We start from the raw sequence: 17267 nt of genomic DNA on the forward strand, positions 1-17267 counted from the left end.
AACACACAAGCCCTACTCATTGACAGATGACAACCGATCTAAGCGTCAAATAAGATTGTTAGTCTCAGGAATCAATCCGTGTAACACCATTTTAACAGGAGGCCTCATTCTTCTTTTCTTATCCAGAACTAAGAGGGAAAAAATGAATATGGTTTTTGCTCACAGAATGGATAACAGCAAGCCGCCTTTGGTTGTTCCTACACTTCTGGTGCCCCTCCAAAACCACAGCTGCACGGAAATGGCCTCCCCTCTGCTGAGCCAGGACCTGACGGCACTTTACGAGGAGCACGGCTGGAGGAGTAATGGAACAGACCTGCGCTACAGACCAAACCCCGGGGAAGTGGCCACGGCCAGCATTTTCTTTGGGGCCCTGTGGCTGTTTTCTGTCTTTGGCAATTCCCTGGTGTGTTTGGTCATCCACCGGAGCAGGAGGACTCAGTCCACCACCAACTACTTCGTGGTGTCCCTGGCGTGTGCTGACCTGCTCGTCAGTGTGGCCGGCATGCCTTTCGTCCTGCTGCAGTTCGCCACCGGCCGGTGGGCCCTGGGCAGCGCCATGTGCAAGGCCGTGCGCTACCTTCAGTATCTCACCCCGGGCGTCCAGGTCTACGTTCTCCTCTCCATCTGCATAGACCGGTTCTACACCATCGTCTACCCTCTGAGCTTCAAGGTGTCCAGAGAAAAAGCCAAGAAGATGATTGCAGCGTCCTGGATCTTTGAGGCGGCCTTTGTGACCCCCGTGTTCTTTTTCTATGGCTCCAACTGGGACAGTCATTGTAACTATTTCCTCCCCTCCTCTTGGGAAGGAACCGCCTATACCGTCATCCATTTCTTGGTGAGCTTTGTGATTCCATCCGTCCTCATAATCTTATTTTACCAGAAGGTCATAAAATACATTTGGAGAATCGGCACCGATGGTCGAACAGTGAGGAGGACAACGAACATCGTCCCAAGGACAAAAGTGAAAACTGTCAAGATGTTCCTCATTTTAAATCTTCTGTTTTTGCTCTCCTGGCTGCCTTTTCATGTTGCTCAGCTGTGGCACCCCCATGAACGAGACTATAAGAAAAGTTCCCTTGTTTTTACAGCTATCACATGGATATCCTTTAGTTCCTCAGCCTCTAAACCTACTCTGTATTCCATTTATAATGCCAATTTTAGGAGAGGAATGAAAGAGACTTTCTGCATGTCCTCGATGAAGTGTTACCGAAGCAATGCCTACACTATCACAACCAGTTCACGGATGGCCAAAAAAAACTATGTCGGCGTCTCAGAAATCCTCCCCACGGCCAAAGCTGTAGCCAAAGACTCAAGCTATGGTTCATTTGACAGGGAAGCCAAGGAGAAAAAGCTTGCTTGGCCCATTAATTCAAATCTGCCCAATACTTTTGTCTGATTTCTCAGAATTCTTTCAATTACTGTTATGCACCAGAGATTAAAAACTTTAACTGTAAAAACAAGCTATTTATATATTTCTTTTCAATCAACTTTCTGAGGGAAATGTTTGATTTTGTAAAATGCACTCACTATTGATTTTAGTTTCTGTGTTTTTTATTTTAGTTGCTTTTTGTTTTCGAGGAAGCTTTCACCTTGAGCTTATGGTCAATGGTCCCTTTCCTGTATTAGTTACATACGTTAAAAAAAAAGAACGCTTTCCTACTTTTTAATTTACCAGTAGGTCCAAAAAGCATAAGCCATATACACAGTCTTTGATTAATGATTCAACCTGGTTTTATTCTGTTTCCTTTTTCTCCTCCCTACTGAAATTTTGTTAACTATGGGCTTCTGTTCCAAATGAAATCTGCTGTGTGACACATTTCAGAGACTTGAATTTCTCTACTAAGCAACATTTAGAAAGTCTTAATATTGTGTATGTTTTTACATTACCTTCTGTCCGGATCTGTTCTGGAGAGCGCTCCGTATATTGGAATATATTGGAACTTGCTGGGTAGTCTTCTGTGATCGAATTATAATCAGGATTCTTAGGGAAAGAAAGCTTATAGAGTTGCCTAATTTTGGTCTCTGTCTCTTTTTCTGTCTCTCTTTCATTCTCCCTTAACCTAACCAGCTGATGATGCCTTGAAACATTTGAAGTGGCCGTGCTGTTTTCCTCACATCTGTGTCCCATCTAGGCTGTGTCCAGGATGTTTACGTCTCTTCTGAGTTAAACTCAAGAAAATGAGCAGGGACCCTGCCAGGGCAAGCCCAGAAAATGCCAAAGGGAGAAGTGCAGATGGGATCTCCCTGCACTCTGCAGTTCAGGCAGACACCTTTGGCTGCCCAGCGCTGCCCCTATACCCTAGGACAGCAAGTGCACGGAGCGCTTTCTTCTTTCTCCTGGACACTCAGACGTGAGGCCGTTTCTCCAGCCAGCACTTCCTACCCCTCATCTCTCTCCAGGATGTATCATCATACCCTCACCAAGCTCAGACTCTTCTTTGGCTGTGGTAACTCGAGATTTTCTTCTCTGGTTGCCAGGTCTCCATTATTTCAAATCTAGGACTAGCACATTTTAAAGATGTACTTATTCAAACAATAACGGGTTTATAGACAAGACTGGTGTGCATTTTCACACCCTAGTTAACGAGAATTGCAAATAATAATATCAGTTGTTCAGTGATTTTACCTGTATTATCTCACTTTATCCTCTCAAGTATTCTGTGATGTTCCTATTATCATCCCTACGTGACTTGCCCAAGTCGGAGTGTGACCGAGCTGTTTTTCACACTCAGGCCCCCTAACTGCAAGTCTGTTGCTCTTTCCTTGACAAGACAGGTTTCTCCCTATGGAATACATGAGTAGCCAAACCCATCCAGACCTCTGTGGGCCTAATGGCTGCTGCCTGCGTGGAAATCTTGAGGTCTGGGAGAACGTGGCATTCTTAACAGGAGAGTCTAGAAATTTAGTGAGCTGGCCCTCACCTTTTCCTTGGCTGTGGCTAGGTTCCTGGGCTGGTGGTGCTAAACGTCTGAAATGGGAAAGAAGCTGTACATCCCACCTCGCAGACACAGGGAAACAAGATTAGGCTTGGTATTTGGGGCAGAGAATGAGAACAATAAAGTATTCCATCCACAAAACATCTATAGAGCTGATGCATTTAAGTGGAGGTGCTTTCTTTAATCAAAGTCAGAAGATAAAAAGTGTCTTGTATTTTCTTCCTTTTCTTTCCCCTCCACATATTCTTCCTTATCCTATCAGCCAATGGCTGACCAGACAAAATGAGCCAGATGTTTATGTCACATGGCCCTGATATTTTGTGGTTCAGAGTTGTTAAAAAATAGAAGAGACCCTGCAGTACTTTTTTTTTAATTTATTTTTTAAAGTCAGATTGTAACAAGTAAAATTTCATTTACTTTAATTTTATTTATATATGTATTTTAGGTCTCAGTTTAAACCAAAAAAGACTAGATGATTACAAAGCTCCATTCTGTCCTTAATGTTCTGTGAGTTTACCCCAGTGGGTGGAAATTGAGTGAGACAACCTCTTACAAACTCTTGTTATCGAGATTAGTTTTTTTTTAAATCCCCCCAAATAATGACAAATTAAAGAGTGTTAATCAAATCACAATGGAGAGAGCTCTGAAGTCTCATGACCTATGATAATTCAGCTACATTTTCTCAGCATGTGGATAATTCATTTTATTTTATTTTATTTTTTTAGTTTAATATTTAGGATTCCTGTTGTCTCACTTGATCCTGAATTTGGAAGAAACTGGATGTAATGCACAGACTGATGGAGATTTGCATAAATAAGTCCCAGCAGTACGGGAACAACATTCACCATACCTCACGTTTACCTGCCAAGCACAGGGAGGCAGGCTGTTGGGGGGAATAGGAAAACGACTCCAGTCTCCTTATCAGGCACATGACGAGGTGCATCACGAATGTGGATTCATGTAGCTTCCAACCAGGAGTTCAGGAAAGCTAACGGGGAGCAGGGTTCTGAGGAGAGCAATTCCCCTCCCTGGCTCCAGGTGCCCACAGACCATCAGAGGAAGGGGCAGGGTCGCATCCTTTGAGGTGGAATTCAAATTTCTCCTTTCCTTCTAATCTTCAGTGAAATCATTAGTGCCACCAGCCTGCTGCCCAAAGTCCATCAGCACATCCTGCTCAGGTACACTTCCCTGTGGACCTTCTGTCACAGGTTTCCCCAGGGTGCCTGGGACCAATGAATGCCCTGGGCCAGAGTTCTCAGCAAGGGCAGTTTCATCCAGGGGGACCTCCACCAAGCATGTGGGGAGCAGAGTCATTTGCCAGATAAGGTTGGCACTCTTGGCTCTCCTGGTGGGCGCAGTGCTTCCCTTCTCCCTCCAGCCTTGCTGCTACCTGCCAAACTTGCTTTGAAGCAACAGAAGAAAGATCTGTTGGAGCTGCTGGACCAGGATCAGCTTCAAGGTTATGCTCCTTATAAAAACCACACGTAACAGAAGCAAAGAATTCGACTTTTAGAGTAGAAGGAATGGGACGTTGGGAGACCTAACCCAAGCCCCTCACTGTTTAGAAGAGCAAATTATGTCCAAGAGAGGTCAATGTAGGGATAAACAAAAATGCCTTCTGCCGACCAGTCCAACATTCTTCAAATTTGCTGTGCCGCTGGCATGATGCATTCACTGGAGTGAACAAATCCTCACTGTGTTGGGAAGAATATGAAAAGAATAAACAATTCCCCATTGCTTAATGAACCTGCTAATTCATCTGGAGCAGAGACGACCTTAGGGGGCCGTGATTAGACAGCCGTGGAAACGAACCAGCTTGGTGCCACTGTTTTGCAGAACGACCGCTTGGTGGCACTGTGGCCAGTAGGCAGACCCCAACAGCTCTTCACAGGGCCTGGCACACTGGCGATTTGGGGGAAAGTCCTCGTTGCATAGCAACAAGACAGTGAAAATTGCTGAGCACCCAGAGCAGCAGCTGCAGATTAACTAATCAGTGTGTTCAAAACACAAAGCATCTCAACATAGGAGGGAATTCCAAAATAATTAATACCCTTTACAGACGTGCAATCACTAGTCAAAATATTATTTTAAACCCATTTTACAAATGGTAGCATTTTCGAAAAACCCCATCTCACCAAACACGCAGTTATGCCACCCACACTTACCAGGGCCTCTCTCTTTTCTCCTTTTATTATTTGACTCTCAGAATTTATGGATTCCATAGCAGTGTAATCTAGACTTTCCCTAAAAGTAAATGTTCCTGTGTTCCTGGTAGGTAGGCAGTTATATTTTTGGCCCGTCTCATTTCCCTCAGACCCTCTTGAATTTTTTGAGCCCCTACCTACAGTCTGGGCCATTCTGAATTGTTTGCTCAACTGAACACTTCTGTTCAAAAGCTCTGTCTTTCTCAGGAGAAGCCTCCTTATTATTTTTTTTAATTGAAGCATAGTTGATTTATAATGTTGTGTTAGTTTCAGGTGTAAACTGGACACCTGAAGGTAAAAGTATATATTCTTTTTTAGATTCTTTTCCATTCTCGAATAGGTTATTACAAGATATTGAATATAGTTCCCTGTGCTATACAGTAGGTCCTTGTTGTTTATTTATTTTATATATAGTAGTGTGTATCTGTTAATTCCAAAGTCCTAATTTATCCCTCCCACTCCTTTCCCCTTTGGTAACCATGAGTTTGTTTTCTATGTCTGTGAATCTATTTCTGGTTTTTTTTAAATTTTTTATTTTATATTGGAGTATAGTAGATTTACAATGTTGTGTTTCTGCTGTACAGCAGAGTGAATCAGTTATACATATACAAATATCTATTCTTTTTCAGATTCTTTTCCCATATAGGTTATTACAGAATATTGAGTAGAGTTCCCTGTGCTATACAGTAGGACCTTGTTGTTTATCTATTTTGTATATAGTAGTTTGCATCTGCTAATCCCAAACTCCTAATTTATCCCTCCCCACATTTCCCCTTTGGTAAGCATAAATTTGTTTTCTATGTCTGTGAGTCTGTTTCTGTTTTGTAAATGTGTTCATTTGTATCATTCTTAGATTCCACATGTAAGTGATATCATATGATATTTGTCTTTTTCTGTCTGACTTACTAGAAGAAGCCTCTTTAAAAGTATTGCTTTTTAAAAACTCTCATCAACCCTAATTGAGTTATACAATTAGGATTCACCTATAATTTGAAGAATGTGTGATTTTAACTCTGCAGGAAAATGACCCCCAGAAATGCTGGGTGTGTGTATCTGGTTTCAGGGTTATGATGCAGGTCTGGAAGCTTGAGAACATCATCTGGTTTTCAGTGGCAGACAGTCAATATAGCAGTTTCAGCTGTTTGCCCACAACAGCTAGATATGGGGAATGAAAACTATAAGGGAATTCTGAATGAATCCTCTCTATTCTGCTTCCCTGCAATACCTTCCAAAGAGTGCTCTGTTTTAGGAGACTATATTCTGCTAGTAGGACCCTGAATGTGCTATGTGGACCATGGCATGGATACCTGGGCAGCAAAAGATCTGTGAAGAGTTTTACGGTGGAGAGGGTGGGGAGCACAGTGTCTGAGAAGAATGGATTTATACTCTATTCATCAGTCCAGACTCATTAAAATTCTGGGCTGATTCTCCAGGTAGATGGACTATATATACTTGAATGACCCTTTAAAAATTAGTAAAAACTGGGCACAAGACTCCAGTGACACCTCCAGCCAGCAAAGTTTTCCTTAATCACAAGTATGATGGTTGTTTTCAAGGGCTCTGGAATCAACTTCTGTGTTGAAGCTCAGGTTCTGCTTACCACCTGTTTAACCAGCAAATTCTCAAACCCCAGCTTCTCTATTTTTAAAATGGGGAAAATAACATGCCTACCTGTATTAGGGTTCTCCAGGAAGAGCAGAACCGATAGGACATAGATGACAGATAGATAGGTGGATAGATGACAATATTTTAAGAAGTTGGTTCTTGCAATTAAGGGGGTCAGCCAGCTTGAAGTTTGTAGGGTGGGTGGCAGGCTGGAAACTCTGGTAGTTGCTGCAGTCTTCAGCTTGAAATCTAGGGCAGGCCAGCAGGCAGGATTTGATGCTACAGTCTTGAGGCAGAATTTCTTCTTAGGGAAACCTCATTTTTGTTTGCTCTTAAGGCCTTTAACCGATTAGATAACCATATTATCAAGGATAATCTTAAAGTCAGTTGGTTGTAGCTGTTGAGCACATCTACAAAATACCTTCACTGCAACACCTAGGTTAGTGTTGATTAAATAACTTGGTATTCTACCGTAGCTGACATGTAAGACTATCATACCACCTTATAGGATTGTAATAAAATGAGCCCAGACCCATGTAAATCATTCATTCAGTGCATTACCAAACACATGGGAAGCCCTCAAAAAAGGTTTTCTATTGTTGTTATTTGAATTTAGTTGTTGCTAACCCAATGGATTTTTCCATTTTCAAGTTCTTCAGCACCTATTGCTATGTGCTATCTAGTAGAAACAGTTTTTTAATACCATTCTCAAATTGTGGCATCGTTTTCCTTCTTTAGCTTTTTTTCTTTTCTTTCTTTTTTAGTTCTGCTAATATTTTGCAGACTCAGGGGGAAGGAACACCTGGGAACAGGAACTTGAATGGGAGGTAGGTGACAGAGCTACTTCTATTCACTCACTCCAAAGGGGATTTTTTTGAACTATTAAGAAAGCATGGTCTAAATTCAGGATATGAAAACACTTGAGAATGCAGCCTTTTACCATCATTCTTGTGTTGCGATTTCCACATATACAATAGAAAGAACTGATGGAGGGAAATCAGTTTCAACTGTTAATTTAACCATTCTAGTCAAATATAAGAAAAACCGGTGAAACGGGACTTAAGTCACTCTTGGCCATAGTTAATTGTAGGCAACTCTGTAGCTAAAAACATGTAACCATTATATATTTTCAGTTGAACCATAAGTGAATTGTACTGTAACTCGAAACAAATCTAAGTGAAATCAAGTGAAATTGAAGTCAAGATAGTTTTTGTTTTGTTTTGTTTTGTTTTTTTAAAGCTATTTGATAATTGGAGTGAAGGGGCAAAGAAACACAATGAAAATCCAGACTCAAACTTACAAACACAAATATTGTAAGGAACTTTTAAGTTTATTTTGAAGAAAAATTTAAACCAGCGAAATGGTTTATGGTTTTGTTTTTTTAAGAAAAGATATGTGAGTATACTGTTTGGAGGACAAAGGGGAAAAACACTGCCTATATTTATCCGTTTTGTGGTTTAAAGAAACCCTCAACTACAACAGGCCACATATTAAAACTCAATGTAATTTCATAGACTAGGTAGAGATCTCCAATAGCACCTGCTTCCGTTTTTTGGTTTATATGAGCTGTCACACCTTGTGGAAGGTGAAAGTGAGACCTTGCCCTGTGGCGGCTAAGATCACCTGCAGGCTGGATGCACGCAGGCTGGGTGCAGCGGCGTTCATCACCTGGCCTCAGGAAACTGCTAGTGATCTTAGTGGTATTATCCCAACCTGGCTCCACCTGTCCCAGAACTGACCCCACAGACTAAGGTTGACTCTTCACTCCCTAGTCACCCTCACGTTTATTCAGGAGACTGAAGTATATTAACCAGAGGCCAGTGTATTGATTTTCAAGGGGATATATTCCTTTCCAATGACCAGAATGCTTAGATGACTTATTCAGGGCACATTCTTACTGATTTTGGAATAATTGGGAATCTGGAAGTTGCTTAGTGAATATGGGATCTGACAAAAAGGAGTATGGTTATTTTTTTGTTTGTTATTATTTGGAAGATATTTTAAACTAGTTTATTTTTATAAGTTGAATATGAAATCTATATTTCACATGGAAAAAAATGGAACGATTGTATTAGTTATCTATTATTGCATATTACCCCCAAATTTGACAGATTATAATAACCCACATTTTTTAAAATCTCATAACTTCTGTGAGCAGGAATCTGGATACAGCTTAACTGTGTCCTCTGATTCACAAGGCTGCAATCACAGGGTTAGGGTCAGGGTCTCATCTGAAGGTTCAGTGGAGGTAGCATCTGCTTCCAGGATCACGTGGTTGTTGTTGGAATTCATTTCCTTAGGGGCCTGAGGTTTGAGGGGCATTACTATTTACTTTTTGTCATTAACCCTATACCTTCTTTTCCTGTGGTATCGGCAAGCATGGTGTTCATTCCACTGAAGTGGGAAAACCCAGAACTCACTGTGGGCTTTTGGCCTGCTGGTTCTGGGTTATCCAAGGCTACCTAGTGGAGGCACAGGCGTCGTCATTTCTAGCCTGCTGACTTGACCAGGTTCGGGGCTGTAAAGTTCGGGGCTTGTCAGGCACTGTTTGCCTCTCAGGAAAGGGGCACTGAGGCATGGCAGGATTGAATTGGGTTCTGTTGGATCTCAGGAGATTTTTCCTGCTCAAATACTTATCTAACTGCAGAGTCAAAATGGCCTGTAAGCCAAAGCTGACTGTCCAACTGCAGCCCAACCCCCAGCCCTGGAGTGTTGGGAGCACTGTGTCACAAAGCAATAGGTAAGTTAGTTGTACCCACTCTGACCCCAAGGCTTGCTTTAAGAATTCAGCTGATCTGCCTCCCAGTTATTTCTAGAGTTCACCTGGGTAGTTCTCTGCAACCCATAACCGTTTCTGAGTCACGACCACCATCTGTCTTGTGAAGTAATCTGAATTTGACATGGATGCCTCCAAACTTCCTAGAGACTTAAAAAGAGTCCTTCCAGCTCCATGTGTCCTCCAGTCAGATACGTGGGGCCTCAAATGTGGCCGCTCGGGTCAGGGCCATGCTGGCCTACACCAGGCCTTTACAGTGGTCGGCTGGAAACCAACTCTCTGGCACGGGAGGGAAATCCCTGATTGGTAGCATTTACTGATTTCTGTGGTGTCAGTACTCCCATCACTGCTGATTGAAAGCTACCAATCTGATGTCACTCAGCATGGAGTTGGGATAGATGCACATGATTGGCTTTCTTCTGGGGCCAGCAATATACCAGCTGCAGCACACTGTCGTTTTGCACGTTTTATGAAAGGCACCCTCCAGGTAGAGGGATTAAGAAAGGCTCCTCTCCGGGCAGACCTGCACCATACGTGTGACCCGGTGAGCAATGGCAGGCACCCTTTCCTCCTCACGTGGCTTGTTGAAAGGAACGTGAGGTCGATTTTAGGCCTCCTCAACTGGGTGCCTTTGTGCAATGCACATTCAGCACAACCTCACACAGCAGTCCCGCTTCAATTCATGATACTGTGTAATTAAGTAAAATGGATGGAATAAGGGAAAAGTGAGCCAGGTTACCTAGCAGCCTGAAAACCTGCTTTATACAGATGATAGGATTACTGCCAGGTGGAACATTAACTTCTTAAAATTAATCTAGTTAATAGAAGGCTATTATTGCTAAGAAGAGCCCGCAACTATACACCATTCCAGGGATAGACATAATGATATAGCTAAAAAGACTTCAGAAACATGAGGCCTGCAATACTACATGTTTAGATTCCAGACCATTAAATATATTTATCGTTAGTGATTTAAATCTTAATAGTCAAACCCAGGCACACATGAATATTTAAAATTTAACATAATTCTGTACTACTTAAGAAGTAGCTTCTCATAACTCTATTTAGCCTACCAATTACTCTGGAAATTATCCTCCCACTTTCTTACATATGAGGAAATAAGCCGAGAGAGTACATAATTCAAGGTGACGCAAAAAATGGATTCAAGACCAGTTCTGCCTAAATCTCATACTCTTTTTACTATGCTTATACAGACATACTTCAGTATTGTGAAAGAGACAACCTGAAATGGCTCCAGTGAAGATATTTTATTTTTCATAAAAATATAATTGTACAATGCTCTTCAGAGAAAGAAAAATTCCTTCAATGCCCCAAAATACCATGTGATTTAGTAGTAATTTTCCTCTCTTTTAAAACTAAAAATGTAATTGATAATGTGCAACTGATTTCTTGTGAAACATCGCATTTACATTTTTAAATTTTATTTGCCTTTATTTTAACTAAGTCCAGTTTAAACCTATGCTTTTTGGAACAACCCAAATCAAGCCTACCAATTCAAAGATGATAAAATAAAATGCTAAATGGTGATGCTGATAAATGCTGTCAGTCAGCTGGTAAACAGTGATATGAATTTGCTGCAGCATGAAAGATCCTGATTTAGATACATTAGAAAGACTTTAGATACAATAGAAAAAAATTTAAGAACTTCAACTATATCCTAAAATTTGATCTAGTCAAACTTATTTCATATTATACTCAGTTGCTCTAATATACAACGGATCTATGCTAAATTAACAACAGAATATGACTGGTCTAAATACGTAAATTTATTTTCCCCCTTACCTTCCTTTCTTTGGGAAAAGGAAAAAGGAAATATTACTCTGTGTACTCAGAGAGCAAGGAGAACAGCAGAACAGATGAAGGGGGACTGAGCTCGCTGACTCTTCCACCCGCTTCTGTTCTCTCTCAGCCGGTATGTTGTCCTTATAGGTGAGTGAGAGATGCTAGGATTTCAGCATGCTGCTCCTTAACTGGAATGGGGCAAGAAATGCTCCAGCTGTTTTAATCAGTGACGTTTATTAACATGCTTCAAGTGGCCAAAGCGTGCAACCAGCACAATACCCAAAGCAATCAGAACACTGCTTTTTAAGACCAAGAATTTTTCTCTCGGTTTGATCTACTCCAAAATGCCAAATAGATAGGTTTAGGATTAAACTGAAATAAACTGTAATTTACTTTCACCCAAAATTACATATCGGCTACCTGAGGACAAAGTCACTGCTCTTGTAAAGATACTGAAGGGAAGGGGAGTAGCTCAAATGAGCCTAAAATTTAAAATCACAACCAGAGAAGAAACACTTCAAGCAAAATGGGGACATTCCATTGAAGAGCCACATTCATTTGGAATGTTTGTTTTGAAAACAACTCTTTTGGGGAATTCAAAAGGTACTGAACAAAGCAACGTAGAGTAAGTCTTGGGCTGTTTTGCAAAATAAAAATATACATTTGAGTAGACCAGATGGCAAAAACATACCCATTACAATCTGAACACTATATTTAAAAAACTTAAATTCTGAAGGCCTGAATATTAACAATCTTTAATCTATCTATATTTGTGATCCTAAAAAGACATTAAATACTCTTAAACCCCCAGTCCTCCAAAACACAGAGAGGCCCAACAGACTGGGCTAGTGGTATATCAGTTGTCACACAGTACTAGACTAGAGATCTGAGTCTGCGACCTAAGCACAAGAGATCTTCAGGAACTCAGGCTTAGAGGAAGCACTTAATTCAAATGCACGGCCTCAGAGAAGGAGGGAGGTACCTCATCACCTGAAACTATGTGGTCCATCTCATGTTCCCCCTCACAGTCAAGCTAGACTATGATGCCTCCTCTTAAACTACTTCGTAAGAAAACACATATTGTTTGGAAGCCAAATGTTTGCTTCATTAGAGCAAAGAGCAATTACAATTTAGCAGCAACAGAGAACACAACTCCTGATTTAAGGATGGGAAAGAGAAGAGAGAGTGTTAAAGTGTCCCAGTGGGGACATCAAAAGATTCCCAGATCTGAGTGTATCATATTGAGTGTAACTCCTCAACCATCACTCCATTTGGTAGCCAGGAAGAAAGCAAAGGTAGTTGTGGTGGGAACTGGAGGGAACTCCTCTGCCTTCTGCCCCTCCTGCCAGGCCCCCTGGCGACTCTGCTTCAGTGCTTCACTCCAGAGTGGAGGCATGGCCAGGGCTGAATCGGATGCACACCCACAGTGTGTTTCTCTCTGGCTCAGAATACATTCATAAGGAAACTCAAATCAGGGAAGAAACTAAGTGTTCTGGTTATGGCTACCGCCATTAGATCCACCAGCAATGTGTCCCTCATTTCGTTCCAGATCTCTTGAGGCAGAAACTCCATCTCAGCAGCTAATTTCATCCTATTTTCTTTAGAAAAATTCTCCAAATTAGGTGATTACAAAACGAAATGTGTGTGAACATTCACTCCTGCCCTCCCCATATACATATATAGACATACAATAGAAACACACTGTATGGGTTGTCAAGACGATGTATGTTACTGAAATGCCTAACAGGTTACTTCTTATTTAAAAATAAAGTTTGACTAATTATTCTCCAAGTACAGATTAGGCCCTAGTAAACCTGTATAAATACAGTTAGAAAAGACAGCAACAAAAGTTTTAAATAGAGGCTATCTTAAGGGCTTCCTTGATGGATTTTGTTAATGTGTACATTATTTAAAACGGGCATATCATTATGGATTATAAAAATAGAAATGTATAAATTTGTTAATACATATTCACAGCTTATGCTGGAATGGCTCACAGGAGAAATGGTTCATGCAGAAAATAAACATTACTCAAGTAAATATAAAGGAATAAGATTAGGTCCATAAAGGCTGAGAACTTATAGTCAGTAATCAGCCCATTTGGTTTCTCTTTGTAGGGCAATCAAAAACATGAAAGGAAGTGACACCTAAACACACATACACATACAATTACATGAATTACATGGAAAGAATATAAATTAACCAATAAAGCAATGTGGAATTGAGGTGCAAAAAATATAATCTTCACTCATTCTCTCTACTGTACTTTCAAGCATTGCAACATTTGTTAAATGCCATGGGTGGCAATACCAACCAGAACAGGTCTGAATGTCTGTAAATTTTCTAAGTGTTGAAAACTAAAGCAAAATCCTTTGAGATCTATGATCACACATTTTGGTAGAAATTGCAAATTTACAGAGATGACTGAGCAGTAGGTAGTAAATGGAGCCAAGAAGTACAATCTTGCCTATTCATCCTCCAATAAGAATCAGAATATTGGCTTCAATCACTGACTCATCATTTTATATGCTCTTCACCCTGAAAAATAAAGTTACCAATGTAAGAATGCTTTTTTTTTAAAAATATATATATTTATTTATTTATTTATTTGGGGCTGCCTTGGGTCTTCGTTGCTATGCGCGGGCTTTCTCTAGTGGCGGTGAGCGGGGCCTACTCTTCCTTGCAGTACACAGGCTACTCATCTCAGTGGCTTCTCTTGTTGCGGAGCATGGGCTCCAGGTGCGCGGGCTTCAGTAGTGGCACGCAGGCTCAGTAGTTGTGGCGCACGGGCTTAGTTGCTCCGTGGCATGTGGGATCTTCCCGGACCAGGGCTCGAACCCGTGTCCCCTGCACTGGCAGGTGGATTCTTAACCACTGCACCACCAGGCACAGGGAAGTCTCAAGAATGCTTTTAAAGTCAATGAAGTTCGGTTAATCTGTTTTAAAATGCATGCTTTTTTTTTTTAATTTAGTATCTACGGGAAGGCTATTTTCAAATACAGACTGAAAGAAAACTGAACTGTTTTGGCTTTTTTTCATTAATTGAATTTAGATTAAGGCAAATGTTACCTCATCTAATAACAGCTATAAAAAGCCAATCCTTCAGTTTTATAAAAAATTTTTTAAAAGATAAAAAGTTTGTAACATTTCCTTATAACTATTTTCAAGTGCTCCCAAAGCAATCACAATGATGAAGAAATCAACATATGGCATCTTCATTCTAAAACCTTAACAGTCTGTCCAACAAATGGTGCTGAGACAACTGTATATTCACATGCAAAAGAATTAAGCTGGACTTCTATCTCTCACCATATAGAAAAATTAACTCAATAGATCAATGATCTAAATATAAGGCCTAAAACCATAAAACCCTTAGGAGACAACACAGGGCAAATCTTCATGACCTTCGATTTGGCAATGGATTTTTAGATATGGTACCCAAAGCATGAACAACAAAATTAAAAATGGTCTTCCTCAAAATTAAAGTCTTTTGTACACCAAAGGATACTATCAAGAAAGCGGAAAAACCTACAGAATGGGAGAAATATGTGTAATCATATATCTGATAAAGGTCTAGAATCCAGAATATATAAAGAACTCTTACAATTCAACAACATAATGAAAGACAATTAAAACATGGGCAAGGGACATAAAGAGACATTTTTTCAAAGAAGACATACAAATGGCCAACAAGCACATGAAAAGTTGCTCAATGTCATCAGTCATTAGGGAAATGTAAATCAAAACCACAATCAGATGCCACTTCACTAGGAAGGCTACAGTTTTCAAAAATGGAAAATAAAAAGTGTTGACAAGACACAGAGAAATGGGAAACTTCATATACTATGGTGGTAATGTAAAATATTTCAGCCACTGTGGAAAACAATTTTTGGTTCCTCTAAGAGTTAAATATAGGCACTTCCCTGGTGGTCGAGTGGGTAAGACTCCGTGCTCCCAATGCAGCGGGCCTGGGTTTGATCCCTGGTCAGGGAACTAGATCCCACATACATGATGAAACTAAGAAGTCAGCATGCCGCAACTAAGACCCGGCATAGCCAAAATAAAAATAAATAAATAAATATTTTAAAACATAAATAAAAGTTAAATATAGAATTACCATATGACCCGGCAATTCCACTTCTAGGTATATACCCAAAACAACTGAAAACAGGTACTCAAATACATACTTGTACATGCATGTTTATAGTAGCACTGTTCACAATAGCAAAAGGTAGAAACAGATATCCATCAGTGGATAAATGGATAACAAATTGTGGTATACATATACAATGGAATATTATGCAGTCATAAAATGGAATGAAGTACTGATACATGCTACAAGGTGGATGAACCTGGAAAACATTATGCTAGGTCAAAGAAGCCAGACACAGAAAGTCACACAGTGTGATTCCATTTATACGAAATATGCAGAGGAGGTAAATCCATAGAGACAGAATGCAGATTCATAGTTAACAGGGGCTGGAGGGAGGGGGTAACAGCGAGCAACCTGCTAATGCATTTGGAGTTTTCTTTTGGGGTGATAAAATGTTTTCTAACCAGACGGAGGTGGTAGTTGTACAACACTGTGAACGTACTAAATTCCTCTGAATTGTGACTTTAAAATGATTAATTTTGTTATGTGAATTTCTCCTTAATTAAAATAAATCCTTACAGGTGATGGGCTACTGTACTAGATAGAGCCTGAAGTAGGTGAGGACAGGTTCTACCATTATAGCTGTGTGACCTTGGGCACCTTACCAAACAGCACCTGTGCTATTTCTTCATCTATAAAATAAAAAGTACAATTATACTTCACACAATTACTGGAGGAAATAATTACGATAAACATAAGTGAAAATACTTTGTAAATCAAAATCAAAGGTATTGTTATTATTAACAGTAACTAGGGAATTCCCTGGCAGTCCGGGGGTTAGGACTTGGCGCTTTCACTGCCGAGGGGTGCAGGTTCAATCCCTGGTCGGGGAACTAAGATCCCGCAAGCCGTGCAGTGCGGCCAAAACAATAACTAGACTGGTACACTCTCACTTATTGACTGAGTCTACTTTAAAATTTTCCCATGAATTTATCAGTTGCTCTTTATAGACCCCATGTATAACGCATTTCAATATTTAGAATCTAACGCCAGTTCACTTGCTTATTAGTGTATTACAAATGACATCAACATTTTATTTTATTTGAAGACACAGCAAGGAAAGTGGTCAACAGAAAGCCTACTTTAAGTCACTCTTCGAAAGATAAACTCTCCCATGTACTGTACTCACAGGAATTGCTGTTAGCGTCTGTCTTCCCAGCTTTCAGGTGCCTGCTTGAGTTCTGCTGAGATTTGTTCTGCTCTTCTCCAGTGAGTAGGGCCTTTATTTCAGAAGGGATTTTCCCTTGGTCCATTGCCATGCACCACTGCTTGTACTGAAATATGTAAAATATATTTAAATAAAATTTTACTAGTCAGAGTTCAGCAACCACAGGTGGAAATCCTAGACATAAGAACTCCTATAACTAGAGGTCAAATTGACTGCTGGGAATCCCACCTTCTGTTGTATTCCTGTTTATAACCTAGGACATGGATGAGGCCTGCTATCTTCAGAAGAGGGTGAAAAACTACTGCTGAATCTTCTTGTGATGTGCTGGAGTAGTGCTCAGATTAAAAAGGGCCCTCTGGCTAAAAGAATATCTCCCCATGGAGTGCCATTCATTAGAATTCATCTCTTTTTGCTGACTGTCACATTATTATTTCTACTCCTAAAATAAATAATTTTGTAACTTCCTTTCTCTATTTCATAAATATTCACTAAACATCTACTTTCTACCAGAGTGTGTACTATGGACTTTGGGGGTATAAAAGATTAATCAGTCCAAAGATTATGTCCTCCAGTGGCTTACAGTGCAGAAGGTGAAAAATAATTTACAAGTCAAATTCACGTA

At 40.3% G+C, this 17267-nt stretch overlaps 2 protein-coding genes across 7 annotated transcripts in view; one reads left to right on the forward strand and one right to left on the reverse strand.

The window, feature by feature from the left end:
* The window catches only part of GPR19 (G protein-coupled receptor 19), a 36798-nt gene extending 29221 nt beyond the window's left edge, over window positions 1-7577 (forward strand). For 2 of the 3 annotated variants that reach the window (XM_060166856.1, XM_060166857.1), the window contains one exon: window positions 127-2013. In XM_060166856.1, coding sequence (XP_060022839.1) covers window positions 143-1396 — 1254 coding nt within the window. In that variant the 5' untranslated portion in view covers window positions 127-142 and the 3' untranslated portion in view covers window positions 1397-2013. Of the gene's footprint in view, window positions 1-126; window positions 2014-7509 lie in introns of those variants that run through there. The other variant, XR_009543584.1, reaches the window with a different exon arrangement.
* Window positions 1-16766, reverse strand: part of CREBL2 (cAMP responsive element binding protein like 2) — a 33073-nt gene extending 16307 nt beyond the window's left edge. Inside the window, exons 1-2 of one of the 4 annotated variants that reach the window (XR_009543586.1) lie at window positions 16607-16745; window positions 12596-13862 (exon numbers count right to left, since the gene is read on the reverse strand). Coding sequence is in view for 1 of the 4 variants with exons in the window: in XM_060166858.1 (XP_060022841.1) it covers window positions 16607-16736 (130 nt within the window). In the remaining 3 variants the exon portion in view is untranslated. Of the gene's footprint in view, window positions 1-12595; window positions 13863-16606 lie in introns of those variants that run through there. The other 3 variants (XR_009543587.1, XR_009543588.1, XM_060166858.1) reach the window with 3 other exon arrangements.
* Window positions 16767-17267: the final 501 nt, after the last annotated feature.

The sequence above is a fragment of the Lagenorhynchus albirostris genome, chromosome 11, assembly GCF_949774975.1.
Source record: "Lagenorhynchus albirostris chromosome 11, mLagAlb1.1, whole genome shotgun sequence".
Classification (NCBI taxonomy): domain Eukaryota; kingdom Metazoa; phylum Chordata; class Mammalia; order Artiodactyla; family Delphinidae; genus Lagenorhynchus; species Lagenorhynchus albirostris.